A 22,630-nucleotide genomic window follows, 5' to 3' on the forward strand; every position below is an offset into this window, starting at 1 on the left:
TAAACAGTCTTTTGTAAAGTTATAAATGAAGCAAAATGGACTTTTCTTAACTTATGGGATGGTGGCATACCTGGAAAATCAGTGTTTTTAAAGCTGCAGAAATATTTTGTGTTTATGGGGAAAGTGGAGTTTAGTAGTATGATTAGATAATTTTAAAGGTTGTTATTATTATTTTATTTCCTACATGAATGTCTCCTGGGAAATTTGGCCTAGCTTATTGAGATTGTTGAACAGTTCTTTACTGCATGTCCAGACACCTAGTATCTTTGGTGCTTTCCCCCCAATAAACTTCAGTAGTAGCCCCAATCATTCTGATGAACAAAAAATACCCCCACAGAGTTCCAGTATGCCCCCTGGGAGTGGTACCTCCAAGGAGAGCTAGTGTGCATAAACTGATTTCATTGAGTCATGACCTCTAGTTTGAAAAACACAGAAGGCTTTTGCATCTTCCTCAAAACTAGCAGAAGAATCAATTGCAACATTATTGGAAATGTAAGATTACTTCCTAGTGTTGACGGATCTGCTTCAGTTAGCTTTGTTCTTTACATTCTGGCTTTCAGACTCCAAGGTAGATTTTAGTGACCTCCAGTACAAATGATACCAGTGTCCCGTGAAATAGGCAGGTATCCTTTCAAAGGCATATTTCAGTTTGTCTAATCTCTGAACATACCCCACGCATGCCTTGTTAGAGCACTTACTACACTATTTGAGGATCATTTGTTGAACCATCTGCCTCCTTGGTTGTTTGTTTTTTTTTAATAACCTTTTAACTGTGTAGTAATTTCAGATTTACGGGAAAGTTGCAAAGATAGTGTAGAGATTTCCCATTTACCCCTCACTCATTTCTGCTAATGTCAACATGTTACCATGGCATATTTGTCAAGACTACTAACCTGACATTGGTGCGTTTATTACTAAACTGGAGATTTACTTGAATTTTTACCAGTTTTTCCACTAATAGCCTTTTTCTGTTACAGGATCCAGTACAGGGTAGCACATTGCATTTAGTGCTTCCTAGTTTTGACTTCAGTAGCTGCAGAGAACGAGTGCATAAATCCTTTGCCATTCTGTCATTATACTGTATTCGTTTCTCATGTTAAAACAAGACACCCAAGGGGCGCCTGGGTTGAGCATTGGACTCTTAGCTCAGGTCATGATGTCACAGTTCGTGGGTTTGAGCTCCGCATTGGGCTCTGTGCTAAGAGCAACAGGAGTCTGCTTTGGATTTTCTCTGCTTCTCTCTCAGCACTTGTCCTGTGTGTGCTTGCATCCATGCTCTCTGTCTCTCTCTCTCTCTCAAAATAAATAAAATAAAACTATAAAAAATAAATAAAACAAGACACCCAGAACTGAATGCAGTTCTTTTATAATAATAATTATTATTATATTATTTTATTATAAATAAATATATAATAAATAATAATTATTATTATTATTTTAAGTTTCATTATTTTGTGGGGCACCTGGGTGGCTCTGTTGGTTAAGCATCCGACCTTGGCTCAGGTCATGATCTCGCGGCTTGTGGGTTTGAACCCTGCATCAGACTCTGCTTACAGCTCAGAGCCTGGAGCTTGCTTCAGATTTTCTCTCTCTCTCTCTCTCTCTCTCTCTCACTCTCTCTCACTCTCTCTCACTGTCCCTTCCCCGCTTGTGCTCTCAAAAATAAAATAAAATAAATTTTTTGTAAATAAAAAAATTATTTATTTTGAGAGACAGAGACTGTCTCTGTCTGAGTTGGGGAGGGGTAGAGAGAGAGGGAGACAGAGAATCCAAAGCAGGCTCTGCGCTGTCAGCACAGAGCCCAGTGCAAAGCTCGAACTCACGAAATTGTGAGATCATGCCCTGAGCCGAAACCAAGAGTCAGACACTTAACTGACCGAGCCACCCAGGTGCCCCTAAATGCAGTTCTTCACATACAGTCCAAGAGTAAAACATCTTGGGAATAGTAGTTATGTATCTTATATGTTTGCTACTATGACCTGAGCTTGTTTATTTGCTGGCTTCTTTAGCAACTGCATCTGATTTTAGGCTAATACTGAAGCTGAAGTTCTGCTTAGTTAATTCACTCAGAATTTTTTATCCCATGGATTGCTGTTACATCTAAAGGCAAAACCTTATGAGACTCCCTTTAAAAATTCAGCTTATTTTGGCACAACCATTCACCTTTCTTTGAATTGCTGTTCTGTCACCCAGCATTTTAGCTGTTTCTTTCATCCACAAGCTTTATAGGTATATTTTCTGTCATTTTCTAAGTCACTATTAAAAATATTATATAGAATGAGGTCAAGTACAGGACCTTACAGTGGTGCAAGATAAGTGGCAGGTGAAAAGATGTAGCAAGTATGTAACTATGTGAGGAAGCTAAAATGTTAGCAAAGAGTGAAGGTCTTGATTCAGTGTTACTTCTTTGTGGACTGTGGGTGGTGCCTAAGCTAGAACTCTTGCAAAATGAGAGCAGTTGAATTTTTTAGAGGAAGGTCTGGTAGCAGGGGGGGCAGTTTTACCTAAGAATGAAGCCAGTTGTGATTCATAGGATTGATAGCTTACCTTTCATTTTATTGGTCTCACCTGAATCTTCCACTTTAAGATATTCATGAGCCTTAACTTCAATTAGGCCTTTTTATGAATGGCGTTGAAAATTTTGGAGGACTTTAGATACTTTTTTTATTACCAAGGATGTACCTGAATCACATACTTCCTCTTCAGGAATGCCTGGTCATTTATCATTTCCCATTTTTCTATTTCTTTTTCCTGTTGGTCTTTTTCTGAATTTTTAAGAGCCCATCGTTGTTTGTTATATTTGCTGCAAATATTTCTCCTCGTCTTATCATTTGACTTTGTTTATGGAATCTTATGTCACTATTAAAGTTGCATACCTCTCTATTATCAGATTTACAGTGTGCTCTCCCCCATTTATGGTTTCAAGTTCCCTGTGTTGCTTAGACAGTCTTAACTCGCCCATTAACAGGTAATAAAAATATCCTCTTACAGTTTTAACTTTCTAGCTCTTCAAAAAAACCTAAACCATATTTATCATTTTTAAGATCTATGGCCAGAGAGTCAGTCCTTTAAAAATGAATTTTTACATATGTGTGAAAATGTGTCTTGCATTCAGAAGAGCATACAAAATGTGTGTATTCAGTAGAAAGATAGATCTTTGTTTTCATCACCCATATGACAAAGTAGACCATCTCACACACATCAGTAACCACTGTCGGGACCCTTGTCTTAATTATCCTCTTGCTCTTCTCTATACTTTAACCCTCAATGTATCTATTCCTACCTGAGCAACATATTGTTTAGTTATGAAACATGGAGTAACAACCTCGCTGTGTGAAGAAAGGGCAGTTTGCACTGTTGGGGAAAGCTCTGAGGACAGGAGAAGCTGACCAGTCTGCCTTCAGCCTCACTGAGACTTTCCAGTGAGGAAACTTGGAGAAGTCATTGGGTGAGGTCATGAGAGAACTTTGGAAACTCAGGGCCACCACAGATGGAGGGATTTGGTTGGGCCCTTGTGTGGGACCAGGGTAGATTTCCAGCAGAGGTGTGGTAATAGGATGGGTGCTCACTGTGGCCCACCTCTTGCTCCCGTGAGCAGGTCAGAGTAGAACACTTGGGTAAAATGAGGGTCCCCAGCTGAACCTCTGTCCTGGAGGGGAGAATAGGAACTTCAACAACACACAGCCACGACCAACCAAGTCCAGACAAACAGCTGAGCCTGAGCCACACTCCCTGGGCATCATTCTTTCCTCAGATTAAAAAGAAAATGCACAAAACTATATGAGTGTGTGTGTGTGTGTGTGTGGTTGATTATTATTACTTGTGGTAGTCCTGTAAAGTTTCCATGAACACTGAATTAGCAAATACTGAGCAATTGCTTCTAGGGGAAATTCAGGGTTAGGTTCCTGTAAGCCTCTGGTCACATTTTCATAAGTAGACCAGTCTTGTTTTATAAGTGATTCTGTTGAAAGACATCCTACTTAATATATATTGTTGATTTATGAATATAGAACTCAGCCAACAGCACTACAACTCATGCCTGAACAAAGCTTCTCTAATATCTGTTTTCCCTGTAAGACACATCACAGCTTTATGATGCTTAGGAACACTAGACAGCACTACAGCACTACCTTTAGGGGCCATTTTAAACTGTGAAACTACCTATAAACAGTACAAAAAGGTAAGAACCATGGCACTAAATAGGCCATGAAAAGGACACTTATTTAAAATATGAGGGCAGAAACAAGAAGGGAGAGTGTTGCCTTTGTTTGTTTGAATATTTATTTATTTTGAGAGAGTGTGTGTGCGAGCAGGAGGAGGGGCAGAGAGTGAGGGAGAGAGAGAATCCCAAGCAGGCTCTGCATTGACAGAGCAGTGCACCCCAAGGTGCATTAAGTTCTTAAGATTACTTCCCCTGCATCCTTTCTCCAGAAACTATAGAAGTATATGCTACCAAAAGAATGAGAGGAAAACAATGGGAAGATGGAATCTAGGAATCAGAAGACCAATACAAGAGAGAAAGCAGCAACAAAAATCTCCAGGAAGCAGGTGCTTGTGTGTCTCAGTCGTTAAGCATCTGACTTTGGCAAAGGTCACGATCTCACGGTTTGTGAGTTCGAGTCCCGCATCTGGTGAGCTCCATCCCTGCTTTGGGTAAGCTCGAATCCCACATGGGGTGAGCTTGAGCCCCACTTCCGGTGAGCACAAGCCCCCCATTGGGTAAAACACGAGTCCCGCTTCGGGTGAGCCCTGCTTCTCTCTCTCTCCCTCTCTCCCCCCTCCCCCTTTCCCCCTCCCTGGTGGGATTCTCTTTCTCTCTGCCCTTTGCTCACTTGTGGCTCGCTCGTGCGCTCTCTCTCTCTCTCTCAAAAAAAAAAAAAAAAAAAAAAAAATCACTAGGAAGCTAGGTGATAAAGTGGCAACCCCCAGAATCACTAGTCCACGTGAGAGCAGTGACTCACAAAGCCATACATGTCAAGTGGCCATCATCCAGATCCTTAGGCCACAGTATTGTTTTACACTGTTTACTGAAGTTTAACACATTCAGACAAGTACACAAATCATAAACACAGCTTGGTTTTCACAAAGTGAACACATCCTGTGCAGCACCTAGATCAAGTAACAGCATATTACCAAAGCCCCAGAAGTCTTCCTCATGCCCCTTCTAGTAACTACCCAAGTGACTATCTTGACTTCTTTTTTTTTTTTCTTAAAATTTTTTTAATGTTTATTAGTTTTTGAGAGAACGTGAGTGGGGGATTGGCAGAGAGAGGGAGGCAGGCTCCAGGCTCCAAGCTGTCAGTACAGAGCCCGATGCGGGGCCCAAACCCTTGAACTGTGAGATCTTGACCTGAGCCGAAGTCGGACACTTAACTGACTGAGCCACCCAGGTACCCCACTATCTTGACTTCTAACGTTCTAGATTAATTTTCCATTTTGTTCATATATATGTATAAACATACATACATACATATATAGTAATGCTTGCAGCGTTTTCACGGTCATCCGTGCACATTACTAGCTGAGGTTATAAAAGGCAACACATGGGGCTCCTGGGCAGCTCAGTTGGTTGAGTATCTACCGTCTCTTGATTGCGGCTCAGGTCACGATCTCACGGTTCATGGGTTCAAGCCCCACGTTGGGCTTGCTTGGGATTCCTCTCTCCCCTGCTCGCTCTCTCTCTCCCCCTCCCCCTCTCTCTCAATAAAAACTTAAAAAAAAAAAAAAAAAAAAAGGAACCTAATCCACCTTAAAATGCACTTGAACGATAACTTCCCTTGGTGTAGAATTTTAATTTGGAAATTTCTTTCCTTTAGAACTTTGATGACATTAATGCATCACCTTTTACTGTCCCAAGTGTACCTGTTGCAAACATCAGATTTTCTTTATCTTTGTGTGTAACCTCTACTCCCTTCTTCTCCCCACCCCTCTTCTAGAAGCTAGTAGAATTAGAATCTCTTTTTTATGTCTGCTCTTCTGAAATGTGATTGGTAGGTCTCCTTTTATCCACTGTGTTGGGTATTCTATGGGCACTTTCATTCTGGCAATTAATATCCTTTTTTTTCTGAGTTTTCTTCAGTTATTTTGTTGGTTATTGCCTCCCCTCCATTTTCCCACTTTTAGGATACTGAAACTTCCGGACAAGTGTTCCAATTTTCTTCTCTTTATGCTCTATTCTTTCTCTCCCCCACCCTTTCTCTTGGAAGTAATTCAGTTACTTAACCCCAGCTCCTCTGTTTTCAGTAAAAAATGTTCTTTACATGAGTTCCCTAGGTTCGAGACCCTCTGTTTTACCCTCTTTAATCAATAAACTTTTACTTTTCGCTTGGAGTGTACTGTTGGAGAGACAACTTAGAAATTTAAATGCTTCCTGACTCTTTAACTGTAAAGAACAAACTGATGGTTACCAGCAAGGAGCTGGGTGGGGGAATGGGTTAAATACGTGATGGGGATCGAGGAGTGCACTTGTGATGAGCACCAAGTGATGTATGGAAGTGTTGAGTCACTGTATTGTCCACCTGAAACTAATATTACACTATATGTTAACTGGATTTAAATCGAACCTTAAAAAAAAATTTAACTTTTTCTCAAAGAGCTTTTACATATTACATCTGTCTACAGTTCTCCACCCTGACTTTCGTTCCAGTGGTACCTGATGCTGCCAGTCCTGGACATTTTGTTGTATCCGCACTGTAAATTGGGTTGTTTCTTAGCTTTCCCCTTTACCCATTCTAGGATTCAGCTGTCTTCAATTTCCTAAGCCCATTACCACTCATCCGTCTACTTTCCATCTTCCAAATTTTGTTGCTATTGTTTACTCTTACTCTATCATTATGAAATTGTCAATTTTTAAATTCCATTACTAAAGAGTTTCAGAAAAGAACAGCATTAGATTTTACCTTGTTACCTGTTCTATAGAAGACTTCATTTTTAAAAAATTATGGCTCAGTCTCAAATGCAGTTGTCAGTACCTTGCTGCCCAGTCTGGTGGCCACTAGCCATATGGGCACTTGAAATGTGGCTAGTGTGGAACTGGATTTCAAATTGTATTTAGTTTTGGGGCGCCTGGGTGGCTCAGTCGGTTGAGCGTCTGACTTCAGCTCAGATCATGATCTCGCATTTCAGGAGTTTGAGCCCCACATTGGGCTCTGGACTAACAGCTCAGAACCTGGAGCCTGCTTCCGATTCTGTCTCCCCCTCTCACTGCCCCTCCCCTGATCGCGTTTTGTTTTTCTCTCTCAATAAACATTAAAAAAATTTTTTTAAATAACTTATATTTAATTGTAAGCAATTCTATTTAGGGGTGCCTGACTGGCTCAGTTGGAAGAGCACGCAATTCTTAATCTCAGGGTGGTGAGTTCAAGCCCCACATTGGGTGTAGAGATTACTTAAATAAATAAAAACTTAAAAAGAAATTACATTTAAAAAGTCACATGTGCGGGGAACCTGGATGGCTCAGTCAGTTAAGCATCCGACTTTAGCTTAGGTCATGGTCTCATGGTTCGTGAGTTCGAGCCCCATGTCAGACTCAGCACAGAGCCCACTTCAGATCCTCTGTCCCCCCCCCCCTCTGCTCCTCCTCCACTGGTTCTCTCTCACTCACTCAAAATAAATAAATTTTAAAAAATAAATAAAAATTAAAAAGTTGTATGTGGCTAGTAGCTACCAGACTAGACAGCACAGGTCCAATGCTGATTAAGTAAGAATTGGGAGTAAGTTCTTTTTTATTTTTTATTTTAGAAAGATAGTGAGCATGCAAGTGGGGGAGAGGGGCAGAGGGAAAGTGAAAGAGAACCTTAAGCAGGCTCCACATTCAGTGCAGAACCCAACATGGGGCTTGATCCCATGACCCTGGGATCATGACCTGAGCTGAAATCAAAAGTTGGATGCTCAACTGACTGAGCCACCCAGGTGCCCCTGGGAGGACTAATCAACATATCTACCATAAGGAAAAAAATTTTTCCTATTTCCTTTACCATAAGGAAATTATTTTTTCCTATTTTCTTCTCCTTTCTTATATCAGTATGAGCACATGGATTCCTATATTCAGTGGGTTATAATCTGGTACTTTTATTATTTATTTTGGTGCTCAGATTATCCTAGATTTGACCAATGGAAACCCCTTCAAAGTTTCTTCTGTATCCTTTTGACATATATCCATCATTCTTTCTGCATCATTCATTCTAGAACTAGATATTACAGGCTCATGTACTTGCCCTGCCCCAGTCCCTGAAATCAACTTTCCAGGGAGCTCAGGTTCCTCTTAGTGGAGGGTGCTGTTTAGAAACCAAGATCATGGTGCTGTGTGTGCTCATTGCTACCGGAGCATCACTGCTTCTAGACCCCCCCTCAGCTGATAAGGTATTTTAATGGCTAGGGGCTGTTGCATTGGACAGTACAGATATAGACATTTCCATCATTACAAAAAGGGAAAAGGTGGGGTTACTAGTTTTCTGAGTGGGATGCAACTGGCTGGTGATGGCAGTGCTGGGGCTGGAGCCCCTCTGCTGCTGGAGGGATGCTTTCTCTCTCCCGCTAGGGCCTCCCATTGGCAGAATGTAAACCAGAAGCCAGCTGCCGAGACAGTTTGCAGACCCGAGACCATGGTTGCTTAATCTCAGCACCATTAACATTTTGGGCCAGGTGACTATACTGGGCTTTGTAGGATGTTTAGTAACATACTTGGCCTTTACCGGCTTGATGCCGGTATCTCCCTCCCTCCAAATCAAATGTTTCCATACATTGCCCGATATCTCTTGGAGGGCAAAATGGCCCCTGATTAAGAACCACCTCCTAGACCCAGCATTGCAGAGCAAAGTATAGAAGGGTAGGCTTGAGGGGGCGCCTGGGTGGCTCGGTTGGTTGAGCATCCGACTTCGGCTCAGGTCATGATCTCACGGTCCGTGAGTTCAAGCTCCGCATCAGGCTCTGTGCTGACAGCTCAGAGCCTGGAGCCTGTTTCAGATTCTGTGTCTCCCTCTCTCTCTGCCCCTCCCCTGTTCATGCTCTGTCTCTCTCTGTCTCAAAAATAAATAAACGTTAAAAAAAAAAAATTAAAAAAAAAAAAAAAGAAGGGTAGGCTTGAAGCTGAGAAATAGTAGTAATAACCAGTACCTTACTCTTGGATTCAGATGTCCCTGATGTCCTTGAAATGTGAAGGAAGGGAAGAGAAGTTAATATGTCTGTGACAGCCCTGCAATATAGAAAGATTATTATATGTTTTTTTTTTCTTTAATTGATGAAAAACAATCACTTTGCAGTCAGGCAGGATTCAAATCTTTGCCAGTAATTTGTTTACCTGCTCCTAAAGTTTGCTCTAGAATTTTGTACCTTGGAGTTATTACCATACCTTTTTTCAGTGGGTGAACTGCTTTTTTGAGTGTTGCATTTCAAAGTCATTACTGATATGTTGTCAACCTGGATGCATATTCTGTATGTTGCCCTACTCAGGGTCATACTGCTGAGAATCATGGCTAGAAATGTTCATATGTAGAGAGAAGAAGAAACATGAATAGTATTTATATCAAAGACAAGGTTTGGGGTGCCTCAGTTAGTTAAGCGTCCTACTCTTGATTTCAGCTAAGGTTGTGATCTCATGATTCATGAGATTGAGGCTTACATTGGGCTCTGTGCTGACAGCACAAAACCTGCTTTGGATCTCTCTTTCCCCTCTGTCTGCCTCTCTTCCGCTTGTGTTCTCTCTCTCTCCCCCTCCCCTCCTCCGGTCAAAATAAATAAACATTTTTCTAAAACCAGTACTTTGGGGTGCCTGGGTGGCTTGTCACTTAAACGTCCGACTCATGATCTCATGGTTCATGAGTTTAAGCCCTGCGTCAAGCTCTGTACTGATGGCATAGAGCCTGCTTGGGATTCTGTCTCTCCTTCTGTCTGCCCCTCACTTGCTTATGTGTGCACTCGCTCTCTCTCTCTCAAAATAAATAAACTTAAATTAAAAGCCAATGCTTTTATTTTATTTTTAGCTTTAGATATATACTTATATTTGAATACCAGTTAAGCTGATTTCCTAGAGACTTATTTCAGACTCTATAAGCACTGTTCGTTTTCCTCATTTTGTTCTTTCCTTCTTTCTTGTCCATACTATTGTATATCACTGTCCCTGATACAAAGATATGTCCTCTCTTAAAAGGAATCTCCCAAAGATCAGCCTGTTTACAGTATCTTTCAACTTGTATGTTTCATTATCATCTCATACATAATGTCTAAAATTAGACTAGTATGCTTCCTAAACCAGACTTACACTATCTCTTTTCTCCTGGTGCTAGAGCATTCTCTGTACTTTGTGTTCATTATTCCTAGTCCCCTCCAGAGTTTTGTGTCTGCTGTAGGTCCCTTTAGTTTAAAATCAGTGAAGGAACTGGAGCTGAATAAAGAAAAATATGTAACAGTTGAAGGTAACATTTTTGAGGACCTGTTAGATTTTAAATTGGTTAGCCTAGACAAGAGGAGGCAGTGACTGAATTCTTGTCTTAAACTATGTAGTGGGTTTCTGAGAATGAGTTTAGAATAACTGTTCTATGTGTGGGTAACATAGAAGAAAGGGACCTGAGGTTGTTTTGAAGAGAGAAGGTACTTCAGGAACTGCTTGGTACCAAGAGTTGTGTCAGAGGGAGGCTAACTGGGTTCTCTTAAACCCCTCCAACCAGAATAGTTCATCTTTTATTGTTTTGTTTTGTTTTGTTTCTATGTTGGATGCATTTCCATAGTTGTCTGTCCCTCACTCTTCATACTGCAGTTTACTTGTTTACATATCTTTATTTCCTATTAAATTTTAAGCACTAAATGGGTACTATAGGTGTTCAGATTTTTTTGTTGATTGAAATAATGTTGTTTAGGTAAGTCAATGCAAAATTAGCTCCTAATATCGATCCAGGCCAAATCTTTTCCACAATAGAAAGAGCTGTCATGTGCCTTGCTTGACTGGGAATTTATCACAAGTGCATGCACAGACATTTCTAGCTCAAATATCATTAAATAGGTATCATTAAATCATATGTTTTCTGCTTCCTGTCTGTCATATGGTACATTAAGGATTTCCAGTTTTCTTCTCCTTTCCTCAAACAGTTGCAGAAAATTAGTTTCAAAATATTTAAACCATAGGCCAGGAAGTTCAGGATGCACAAGTTGAGGGCCGGGGTGCTCGTGGGAGGTTAATACCATTAAAGTACGTTTAACCCTTTAGTTGTTTGGAATGACACTCTTTTCTTACACACATACAATCTGTCTTTCCAGGCAGTAAGTCCCCTACTGCTATTTGTGCTTATTGGCCAAGGCATCGGGAAGCCATTCTAAACCACTCCTCTGCTGTGGTCACTGTCCACTAGTACGATCTTCACACTGCCTTTGAGTTGTTCAGCATGCCCAGATCACATACTGTGCTTGGGAAAGGTCATTCTTGAATGCTTTAGCTTGAAACTCAGTGACTAATTTATACTCTAGCAGGAATTAACCAGTATGGGACGTAGACCCCATCTCTAGGGCCAAAAAAAAAAAGGAGTTTTATTTCATAATTTCACTAGGTCAGCTATTTTTCCCATTTATACTTCTGCACAAAACCAGACATTATCACTAAAAGTCCTCTTCCATATCACTTTATAAGTTGAGATGGCATGGGAAATTTATCCATGTTGGTTTGTTTGTTTATCTTTTAAAGAGAAAATTTTAAACACAGAATTAAGGCTTTGCAGATACAGGTGAATTCCACTTTATATCCTTCCTTGATTCCATTCCATGTCCGTCCTTCTCTCTCTACCTCCCAGAGGCATTACTTTTTGCAGTTGGTATGTATTCTTTCTGTCTGCCTTTCAGTATGCATTCCACATATGTATGTGTCCATAAATGGTCATAGAATACTGTGTTGTGTATCTTATTTATTTACTTATCTATTTATTTATTGAAAGAGGGAGAGGGAGCAAGTGAGCGAGGGGCAGAGAGAGAGAAGCGAGGCTCACCCAAAGCGGGGCTCATGTTTTTGTTTTTTTTTTAGCCCGAAGCATGGCACATGCTCACACCTAATCCGGGACTCAAACTCATGAATCGTGAGATTATAACATAAGCGGAAGTCAGATGCTTAATGACTGAGCCACCCAGGCGCCCCCTGTTGTGTATTTTTAAATTTACATAAGTGGTTCAAAATAGTAAGCATGTATCCTTTCACAGTTTGTTTTTCTGTGAGGACTGATGGGAATTGGTGTGTGGAGCTCAGTGTTATAGCGTTTCATTGTATGATTGTATTGTGTCATAGGCTGTTAATTACCAAGTTTGAAGATGTGTGTATGCCAGATTTCCTTATATGTCTGAAAAGACCAAAAATGAAAAATAAATTATATATTTGAGAGTCAGTATTGATTATTGTTCTGCTGTGAATTGAAGGAGTGAGGCCAGACATGTTTCCACCTTACTGAGATTTTAAATAAAGGAGATGGTAATGTTTTTAAACCATTTACCAAGATAGGGCATAGGTTTTCAAAAATTAGGAAAATACTACTCTCGAGGGGCTCCTGGGTGACTCATTCAGTTAAGCGTCTGACTTCTGCTCAGGTCATGATCTCACAGTTCTTGAATTCTAACTGCATTGGGCTCTCTGCATCAGCACAGAGCCTGCTTTGAATCCTGTGCCCCCCACCCCCCACTCCCTCCCCCTCTGCCTCTTCCCTGCTCACACGCTTTCTCTCTCTCTCTCAAAAATAAGTATTTTTTTTAATTAGTCTTAAAAAACAAAATACTAGTCTAGAGTAAGAACTTGTAAAATAGTGACTTTAGGTAGAACTGTGTTTGATTGATTATCAACCTCTGTAAATAAATACCTATAGGTACCTGTCTCAGAAGTAATTCCTCAACCTCAGGGTTTCACTTTAGAGAAGTTATATGATTGACAAAATTAGAGTCTCTTAGAAATAGTAAACACTACACTAAATGTATCCCTGTGCCACAGCAAATAAAAAGTACTGAAGACATCCACTTCTGAAACAAACAAGCGAAAATGGATTTATTGTTGTCAGAAGGCATGCCTCAGTGGATGACCCTGCATGGTAATCATTGGCTTGCCACTTAATGACAGTGTGCTTTTGGAACAAGGTACTTAATGCCTGTGTCCTCAGTTTATTCATCTGTAAAAGAACAACAGGTCAGTGACCACACCATTTTCAGCAGGTGCCTGGGGCATCAGGGTCAGTTAAACACTGATTGGTTGTTGAAGGAACCATTGCTGGGTAGAGATGAGCCGAGGGAGATTCTCCTATGTTGTGTTATGCCCATTTAAGTGTTTTAATTTCTGTAGCCCCTCCAGGTTTGAGATTTAGTGTCTTTTTTACTAGTATTCACTTTTCGAAAGCTCTGGAAAATGCAAGCACTAGATATTTTCATAAAAATGATCACCTTCTCTAAGGACCCTTGTTTTGGGAGGGCTGGAGCACTCTGCCCTGTACCATAGACCTGCCTGGGAAGGATTTTCAAACAGAGGAGTAGTTTCTGTGCAGAAACTGAATTATACATACATACCTATGAGAATCCTGGGTTTACACATTAAACCGTGGCTGACAGTAACCTGTTTCTCCCACCACCGGCCCTGCCCTTTGTTACAGCTGCCAACCAAGCTTTCCGGGGCTGATGTGGCTGACTGGTAGCTGGTGCCTAGAAGTATTTGGCACAGCATTTTTACCTAATTCGTTTTCTTTTCTCCTATGGGAAACCAATCCCTATTGTTCTGTTCCTTTCTCTTCCCCCTCAATTTTCATCATTCAGTCATTCTTATGTCAAGAAGTCTATGATAGACACACATTAATCCCTTTTCCCTTCTCTTTTAAATGAGCTCTTATCTCGTTACTCTAGGAAAAATGTCCCCTTCTCTTTTCATTCATTCATCAGATATTCACTGAAATCCTTCTGTACCTCCTCTTCCTTCATCTTATGTGTGAGTCAGAAAACAGCTCTAATCATGGCTGAAGATAATAATAGATTGAGTAATATAGAATCTTCTCTGTTTCCAGATAAGAGTTTCTGAAAGGCTGTTCATCAATGAGCAAGTCCATTGTTACTAAGATGGGTTTCCGTTTGCAGGCCAGGGATGTTTCTGTGAACTAAGAGCGTAGACTAGTTCTTTAAAACCAAGCAAACCACTCATTTGTTCCCAAAGGGGCCAACTTCCTGTGCACTGAAAACTTTTAGAGAATTGTAGAGAATTTAACTTCCCTCTTTGACAAAATGAGTAAGGAACTCAGTAATAAAACATCCAGCCCCTGCCTTTCTGTCTGCTTTTTGGGGCAAATCTGAACCGGCTTTGAATCCTCCTTAGCCACAGAAGAAGATTTATCACACTTTGCAAATACCTCATCACTTTGTTGTGAGGATTAATAAAGTAATATAGGTAAGCTTTCTGGCTCACAGTAATGATAGAAGTTGCTACTGACAGCACTAGAGTATAGCTCTATGTAGCAAAGATTTTTGTTCCTTGCTGTATCTGGCACATATTAGATACTCAGTAAATAATGAAAGGATACATGGATGCCCCTTATTGTCACATAGGACAGAACTTGTAGAATTCTACCTGAAAACAATAAAGTAAAAAAGCCGAGTCTCGGTAATAAAGGGTTGGTTTAAATTGCCAGGTAAATGTATCAGTTTCAAGCGAGTCTACTAAGTGTGAAGAGCAAGCATACTGCAAACTCCTCGGTGTTTTCCATACTTCAGTGTTCCTCTCGGTCACTCTGTTCTCTTCCTTCTGAATCTTGCCCCTCCCCTCCCCCGAACTGTGTACCTCTTTCTCATTTCTCTTTCTCTGCCCTTGGACTCTCTTTATAGGTCTTTTCTTGAATGGTATATGTTTGTATGAGTTTCTCTACCCAGTTTTCTCTTCTCTTGATTTTCTCCCTTCACCATCGTAGAGATTTTTTAAAATAAACATGTATAGAGTTTTGGTGGTGGTGGTTGGTGGTGGTGTGTGGAAAACTCCTGGAGTTACTTTACCTTTGCAAGGCATGATTGAATTTCCTCTGTGATTCTTTAATAGACAGAAGGAAAGCTTTTCACTCCTGATCTAAGCTCCCAGATTGTGAAGCATTTTAAAATTTGTCTTAAATTCCTTCCTCCTGCATTTTTGCTTCTGGAAATATCCTTTGACCATCTTCTTTAATTCTGACTACTTCTGCTTTTCACTGAGTTACAATAAGTGGTTCATGAATTGCTTCCATGTTCATCTGAGATCCTCTTCAAAGGGTTGCATGATTTTTCAACCACTTAATTCAAAGAACCTTTTCTTGGAAATTGTCCTTATCATTATAAAGTTGTTTTAATGACATAGTTCTCTGTGCCGTTCTCAACATTAAAATTATTGTATAGCATTTGCAATATAATATACTGGGTTTTTTTGTTTTTTGTTTTTACTAAGTCACACTTATTGGAAATGCAAGGGCCCTGAAGTGCCTGAGTGGCTCAGTTGGTTGTGCGTCTGACTCTTGATTTGGGCTCAGGTCATGATCTCACAATTTGTGAGTCCAAGCCCTGTGTCAGGTTCTGCGCTGACAGTGTGGAACCTACTTGGGATTCTCTCTTTCCCTCTTTCTCTGCCCCTCCCCTGCTTGCACTTGTGTGCTTGCTCGCTCTTTCTCTCTTTCAAAATAAATAAACATTAAAAAAAAGAAGAAAAGAAACAGAGGCCCTAAAGAGATAATACTTAGATATTTTGCTAAAGTAAAAAGAGGGTCTTCTCCCCAAATTACCTGGCACTAGAAGTCAAAATAAATTGTCATTGACAAATACTATGTTATATAATCCCAGGCCTTCAAATTCCAGGCGGGTTCTTTCCTTTTGGGTTCCTTGTCACTGTATTCCTTGACAGATCACTGCCCTTTATTGACCTTCCCTTCCCATCAGCTCTTCCCTACCTAAAAATTTATTGAAAAAAGAAAAAGCTGTATCACCCTTTGGGTTTTTCCTTTTTAAAGATCTGTAAATAGGGGGGCGCCTGGGTGGCTCAGTCGGTTAAGTGTCTGACTTCGGCTCAGGTCATGATCTCACAGTTCATGGGTTTGAGCCCTGTGTCGGGCTCTGTGCTGACAGCTCAGAGCCTGCAGCCTGCTTCTGATTCTGTGTCTCCCTCTCTCTCTGCTCCTCCCCCGCTCATGCTGTGTCTCTCTCTCTCTCCTTCAAAAATAAATAAAAACATTTAAAAAAAAAGTTTAAAGATCTGTAAATACGGGCACCTGTCTGGCTCAGTTGGTAGAGCATGTGACTCTTGATCTCAGCATTGTAAAGAAGTTCGAGCCCCACATTGGGTGTAGAAATTACTTAAAAATAAAATCTTTAAAACAAATAAGTAAACCGTCATAAATAAATATAGCAGCCTCTTTGTTTCATTTTAGAAAATTAAGGGGAGAAAAGACTTTACATATTATGTTAGTGGCTTTTTAAAACTTTATTTTCTGTTCCCACTAGAGGGCATTCTTTCCTCTGATTTTAATTCATAGCTTTTGTATATTTATTTTTACAGAACTGCTAAATAAAAAGATAAATGTAGGGGCGCCTGGGTGGCTCAGTCAGTTAAGCGTCTGACTTCCACTCAGATCATGATCTCACGGTTCACGAGTTGGAGCCCCACATCGGGCTCTGTGCTGACAGTTCATAGCCTGGAGCCTGCTTCATTCAGATCTTGTGTCTGTCTCCCTCTCTCTCTGCCCCTCCCTCGCTTGCATTCTCGCTCGCTCTCAAAAATAAATAAACGTTAAAAAAAATTTTTTTTAATAGATAAATGTTGAGGATATGAATGTGTTCAGATACACCTCTTACAGATAGGAGTTGTCAGAAATACACCATTCTCTTCATTTAAGCTTCATCTGTGCCAATATCAAAATTGATGTCAAACCATATTTCCTAGCATTTTTACCTCATAAGTGAGCTTGGTTAGATGGGGGATCACAAATATCCCACCATAACTTTATGATGCTGTTTGTGCAGTTACATTTTACAGACCAGTGCTTATCCTAATTTATGTTGCAATATGGCTAAAGCTAGATTATTCAAAGATGAGTTTGCGTATTTTATTATGTGGTTAACTCAGTTTTTGTAAGCTGTATTTAATATAGGACAAACGAAACCTAAACATATTTTGTTAATCCAGTAGATCTCAGTGCTAACACCCAATGGTTTTCCAGCCTTGCCTCTCAAGGCAATATTTTATTTGACAGTAAGTATTTGAACTCTTGTTTCTGTTGTGACATCATGCTTTTCTGCAGGAACTTTATCCTTAACATCTAATCAGAAGCAGCTCCATTCTTCTATTAAAGAATTGATAATTTGACATGAGCCGCATATATGTTCTGTTTCAGACTTTCCTGAGCCTCCTGGTACCAGGTACGACCACAACTGCTAACCAGGAGGCTGTGCAGCAAAGAGCTAACTTTTTTTCCTCTAGTAGGAGCCATAGATTGTGTGTAGTTGACACTAAGGGAGCAAATTTTGTTAGTCTGTGTGATTAAAATGAATTCAGACAGGTATACTCAGAAGGGACTCTAAGTGGGAAATCTGGGCTCTTTGTCAAAGCTAAACGAGATTTGGTAACTCAGAGTGGCAGTGGGGGGCGGGGGGAAAGGGAGACATGGTCGCTATCAGGAAACTGCTGCAGAGCCTGTGTATGCTTCTGTGCTTTTGTTTGCAGATTTAGAGCTACTTGCAAGTAGAAGGTGGTATGGAATCTTCTACAAACTTAAGATACTGACTTAATTAGGTATTGATTTAAGCTTATGTTGACAGATTTGAAGAATTAAATTAGAAGTGTTAAATGGCAGAGCTATTACAATGAGAAGGGCAGGCTGTGTGGAAAACTGATACAAAACATTTTCACCTCCTTGATTTTTTATTCATAGTCCTCTAATCACAGAAATCCTCCATAGCATATTTGACACCATAGATAATTTATAAAGCAACTCTTATGTTTTAAGAGACCCTGCTAAGAACTTACCTATCATAATGTTTGATGGTATGGCTGAACTGTATATTTGTGTTTGAAATTATAACTTTGAATCATAAAAGTTGTGTCTATCGACTTGAAGTTAGAAAACATACATTTTAGAAATGACTCCATCAAAAATAGTTAATATTAATTTAAAAACAATAACAACAGCCCTATTTCTTAGGATTTAATTTTTTTACGTAGTCTTTACACCCAACATGGGGCTCAAGCTCACAACCCTGAGATCATAGGTTGCATGCTCTACTGACTGAGACAGCCAGGCATCCCAACACTGCTATTTCCTAAAGATCTGACAGTTACTAAACTCCAGCTTGGTTGTAGGTGAAGCCTCCCACCACCTCATTCCCTTATCTCTTAGGAGAGCCATGGGCATTTTTTTTTTTATTTTTTTAGTTTATTATTTAAAAAAATTTTTTTTTAATGTTTATTTATTTTTGAGAGAGATGGAGACAGAATGGGAATGGGTTAGGGGCAGAGAGAGAAGGAGACACAGAATCTGAAGCAGGCTCCAGGCTCCAAGCTGTCAGCACAGAGCCTGCTGCAGGGCTTGAACTTACGAGCTGTGAGATCATGAGCTGAGCTGAAGTCAGACGCTCAACCTACTGAGCCACCCAGGTGCCCCTTTCTTAATTTTTTAAAGTTTATTTACTCAGAGAGAGAGAGAGAGAGAGAGGCAGGGAGGGGCAGAGAGAGATGAGGAGAGAGAATCCAATCAGGCTCCGCACTGTCAGCACAGAGCCCGATGTGGGACTTGAACTCATGAACCATGAGACCATGACCTGAGCCGAAATCAAGAGTTGGCTGCTTAACTCACTGAGCGCCGCAGGCGCCTCAAGATCCATGGGCATTTAGATTTAGATAGCCTTGAATTATATCAGAAGAGTAAAACAGGCAAGGGATAAGCACCTGCAGACCTTCCTACTGAACGTGATGGATGCAGAGTTTGGTAGCGTCACCATCCAGGGTTGCCGTAAGGTTTGTTCACGTTCTATTGGTCAGCCAGCATCCCCACCATGGGAAGGAAGGTCAGGCCTACACAGTAACGTCAGATGGGACACACCAGAAAGTTAGTGTTCAAAGCTGGGTTTACCTTTCTGGTATCTTTTTTAGCACAGTTCATGCTACATTTGTTTGGCAAAGTTATTGTATCCAGTTAGATTAAACTTCCATTTGTGAATCTAAGCAGTTATTTACTGCTTTTCAAGATTTTTATGTTTTATGTTTATGTTTTATGTTTAAAGCGTTATCATGCCTGGCAGCTGTTTTGAATGAGCAAATTTTGAAGTGTTCCATCCTTTTGCTCAAATACCATCTTTTCTGTGAAGCTTTCTTGCCCACACAATTTTTCTGTTTTCTGCTTTATTTTCCTCCATAGCACTTTCTTCTAACTTGCTTTACAGCTTCATGTGTTTTTATACCTGTCTTCACCCACCAAAGTGTTAGCAGCTTCATAGGGGCGGAGCTCTGTCTGTGTTGTTTATTGCTGTCTCCCCACCACCTAGAACATAGTAGGCACTCGATATTTATTGAATTTGCTGGAAAACTACTGGCTTGATGCCATCATTTGGCTTTCAGTGTAACTTGGTGAGATCTCAGTACATCTCTGGAAATCTTAATCGTGAAGGATATTTTGAGGACCGATTTAAGAGGTTGTATATAAAGGTGCCTGGGTGGCTCAGTCAGTTAAGTTTCTGACTCTTGATTTTGGCTCAGGTCATGAGATGGAATCCCTTGACAGGCTCTGCACTGAGCATGGAGCCTGCTTAAGATTCTCTGTCCTCCCGCTGCCCCTGCCCTATTTGTGTGTGTGTGTGCACATGTACTCTTTCTCTCTCTCAAAAAATGAAAAATAAGGGCGTCTGGGTGGCTCAGTCGGTTAAGCGTCTCACTTCGGCTCAGGTCACAATCTCACAGTTCGTGAGTTCGAGCCCCGCGTTGGGCTCTGTGCTGACAGCTCAGAGCCTGGAGCCTGCTTCACATTCTGTGTCTCCCTCTCTCTCTGCCCCTTCCCTGCTCATGCTGTGTCTCTCTCTGTCTCAAAAAATAAAACAAACATTTTTAAAAATTTTTAAAAATAAAAATAAAAAATAAAAGGTTGTTTATACTATTACTGATATCAAATTGTATACCAGAAAATATGATAACATAGTCCTACCACATTTGAATAAAATAATGTAAGACCTTCAGGCACGCCTGGCTGGCTCAGTCAGAGGAATGTGTGTGATTCTTGATCTCAAGGTCATGAGTTCAAGACCGCTCGTGTGTAGAGATTACTTAAAAATAAATAAGTATTTGTTTTAAAATTTAAGACCTTCAAGGGCACCTGGGTGGCTCAGCCTGGGTGGCTCAGCCGGTCAAGTGTCCAACTTCGGCTCAGGTAATGATCTCATGGTTCATGAGTTTGAGCCCCACATCGAGCTCACTGCTGTCAGTGGAGCTCACTTTGGAGCTCACTAAAAAAAAAAGAAACAAATTTTTAATAAAATTTAAGACCTTCAAATTTTTCTTCTCATATGATTCTCACAGCAAACTTAATAGATGAAGAAATGTAGTAGAGTACAATAAGTGGTTTGCCTAAGAGCCCATGGTTAATAACAAGAATCCATGTTCTTTTTTAAATAAAAACTTATTCAGTAAACATTTATTGAGAATCTGTAATCTGCCAAAACTATGCTAGTTTTCCGTCTTGAACTGACAGCCCAAGGGTTGTTATAAGCTTTGTTTTTTGTTTGTTTGTTTGTTTTTTATTGAAGGGGGAGGAGACTTGAAGAAAAATTGAGGGATAGTTGAGGACGTTTTTCAAATAAATGTAAAGGAAAAGAGTGGTACTACAGATCCCCTCTGCTAGATGTGAAAGTGTTTACCTTCCAAGATCGCTGAGTACTCCACTCCCGCCAGAGGAAACCACTGACCAAAATTTTGTCATTCCCTATTTTCCTTTTATAGTTTCACTACATGTTTGATTTCCTAAACTGGATACTGTTTTTGAACTTTAAACTATATATGTTCTTTGCAGGGCGCCTGGGTGGCTCAGTCGGTTAAGCTTCTGACTCTTTCATGATCTCAAGGTTCGTGAGTTCAAGCCCTGCATTGGGCTTCATACTGACTGGAACCTCCCAGGGATTCTCTCTCTGCCTCCGTCTCTGCCCCTTCCTCACTCGCTCTCTGTGTCTCTCTCTAAAAATAAATAAATAAATAACTTAAGAAATATATGTGTGTTCTTTGAGACTTTCTTTGATACATCTGAGATTCTTGAAGTCTTTACCTATGGCTATGATGCATTTTCTAATTCATTCTGTAATAGACTGTTGATGGGCCTTTGGGTTGTTAACATCCCCCCTCCCTTACCATGTTGCAAAAACTGCTGTGAACATTCTTCTCCATTCTTCTGGTACACATGGACAAAAGATTCCCCAGGGAATATACGTAAGAGTGAAACCTCAGAGTCATTGGAATTGCGCATATTTAACTTGACTAGAATGTGAACAAAATTTTCCAAGTTGTTGTGATGATGTATGCTCCCACTAGCAAAGTAGAAGTGTTTCTGTTGTATCTTCACTAGCACTCAAAATCATCAGATTTTTAGGTTTTTGCTAGACTGGTAGGTGTAAAGTGATAGCTCCTGAAAATTTTATTTGTACTTCTTTGATGACTGATGAGATTGAGCATCTTTTCATATATTTATCGGTCATTTGTGTTTGTTCTTTATAGTGCCCATTGAAGTCTTTGCCCATTTTTCTCTTTTTTTTTCTTTTAATATTATTATTGTTTTTTTTTTTAATTTTTTTTTTCAACGGTTTTTTTTTATTTATTTTTGGGACAGAGAGAGACAGAGCATGAACGGGGGAGGGTCAGAGAGAGAGGGAGACACAGAATTGGAAACAGGCTCCAGGCTCCGAGCCATCAGCCCAGAGCCTGACGCGGGGCTTGAACTCACGGACCGCGAGATCGTGACCTGGCTGAAGTCGGACGCTTAACCGACTGCGCCACCCAGGCGCCCCTTATTATTATTATTTTGAGAGAGAGTGGGGTTGGGGGGGAGGTACAGAATCTGAAGCAGGCTCCAGGCTCTGAGCTGTCAGCACAGAGCCCAATGCAGGACTCAAACTCATAAACCATGAGATCATGACCTGAGCCAAAGCTGGACACTCAAACAACGGAGCCACCCAGGCACCCCATTTTGCCCATTTTTCTGTTGGATGTCTTCTTACTGATAGGCCCGCATTCTTGATGTATTCTGAATACCAAACTGTTGTCTGTCATGTATGTTGCACGTATCACCAGTTTCAGGGCCTTCTTGTCTTTCCATCACTCTAGGGCATTAGAAGGTAAAGAAAAAGTCTTAATTTTAATGTGGTTTAATGTCTCTCTTTTTGGTTTCGACCATATGTATGTGTTTTAAGAAATTATTTCCTACTCCAAGCTCATATAATTATTTCCCTATATGGCCTTTGAGGGATTTTTTTAAATTAAAAAAATATATATATATATATATATTTTAATATTTTATAAAATATATTATAAATATAATTATAAATATTTTATAAAATATATTTTATTATATAAATATGTAATATATTTTATTATATATTTTAAATATTTTATAAAACATATTATAAATAGTATAAATATTATAATTATAAATAT

General features: G+C 40.1%; 1 protein-coding gene across 3 annotated transcripts in view; it reads left to right on the forward strand.

Annotated features, from left to right (window-relative positions):
- KCMF1 (potassium channel modulatory factor 1) overlaps positions 1–22,630 on the forward strand; it is a 77,636-nt gene that overhangs the window by 21,771 nt on the left and 33,235 nt on the right. The window contains exon 1 of one of the 3 annotated variants that reach the window (XM_049652044.1): positions 1,684–17,364. The exons of the other annotated variants lie outside the window; for them this stretch is intronic. Coding sequence (XP_049508001.1) covers positions 17,313–17,364 — 52 coding nt within the window. The 5' untranslated portion in view covers positions 1,684–17,312. Of the gene's footprint in view, positions 1–1,683; positions 17,365–22,630 lie in introns of those variants that run through there. 3 annotated transcript variants of the gene reach the window in all.

Source organism: Panthera uncia (assembly GCF_023721935.1).
Source record: "Panthera uncia isolate 11264 chromosome A3 unlocalized genomic scaffold, Puncia_PCG_1.0 HiC_scaffold_12, whole genome shotgun sequence".
In the NCBI taxonomy this organism is placed as follows: domain Eukaryota; kingdom Metazoa; phylum Chordata; class Mammalia; order Carnivora; family Felidae; genus Panthera; species Panthera uncia.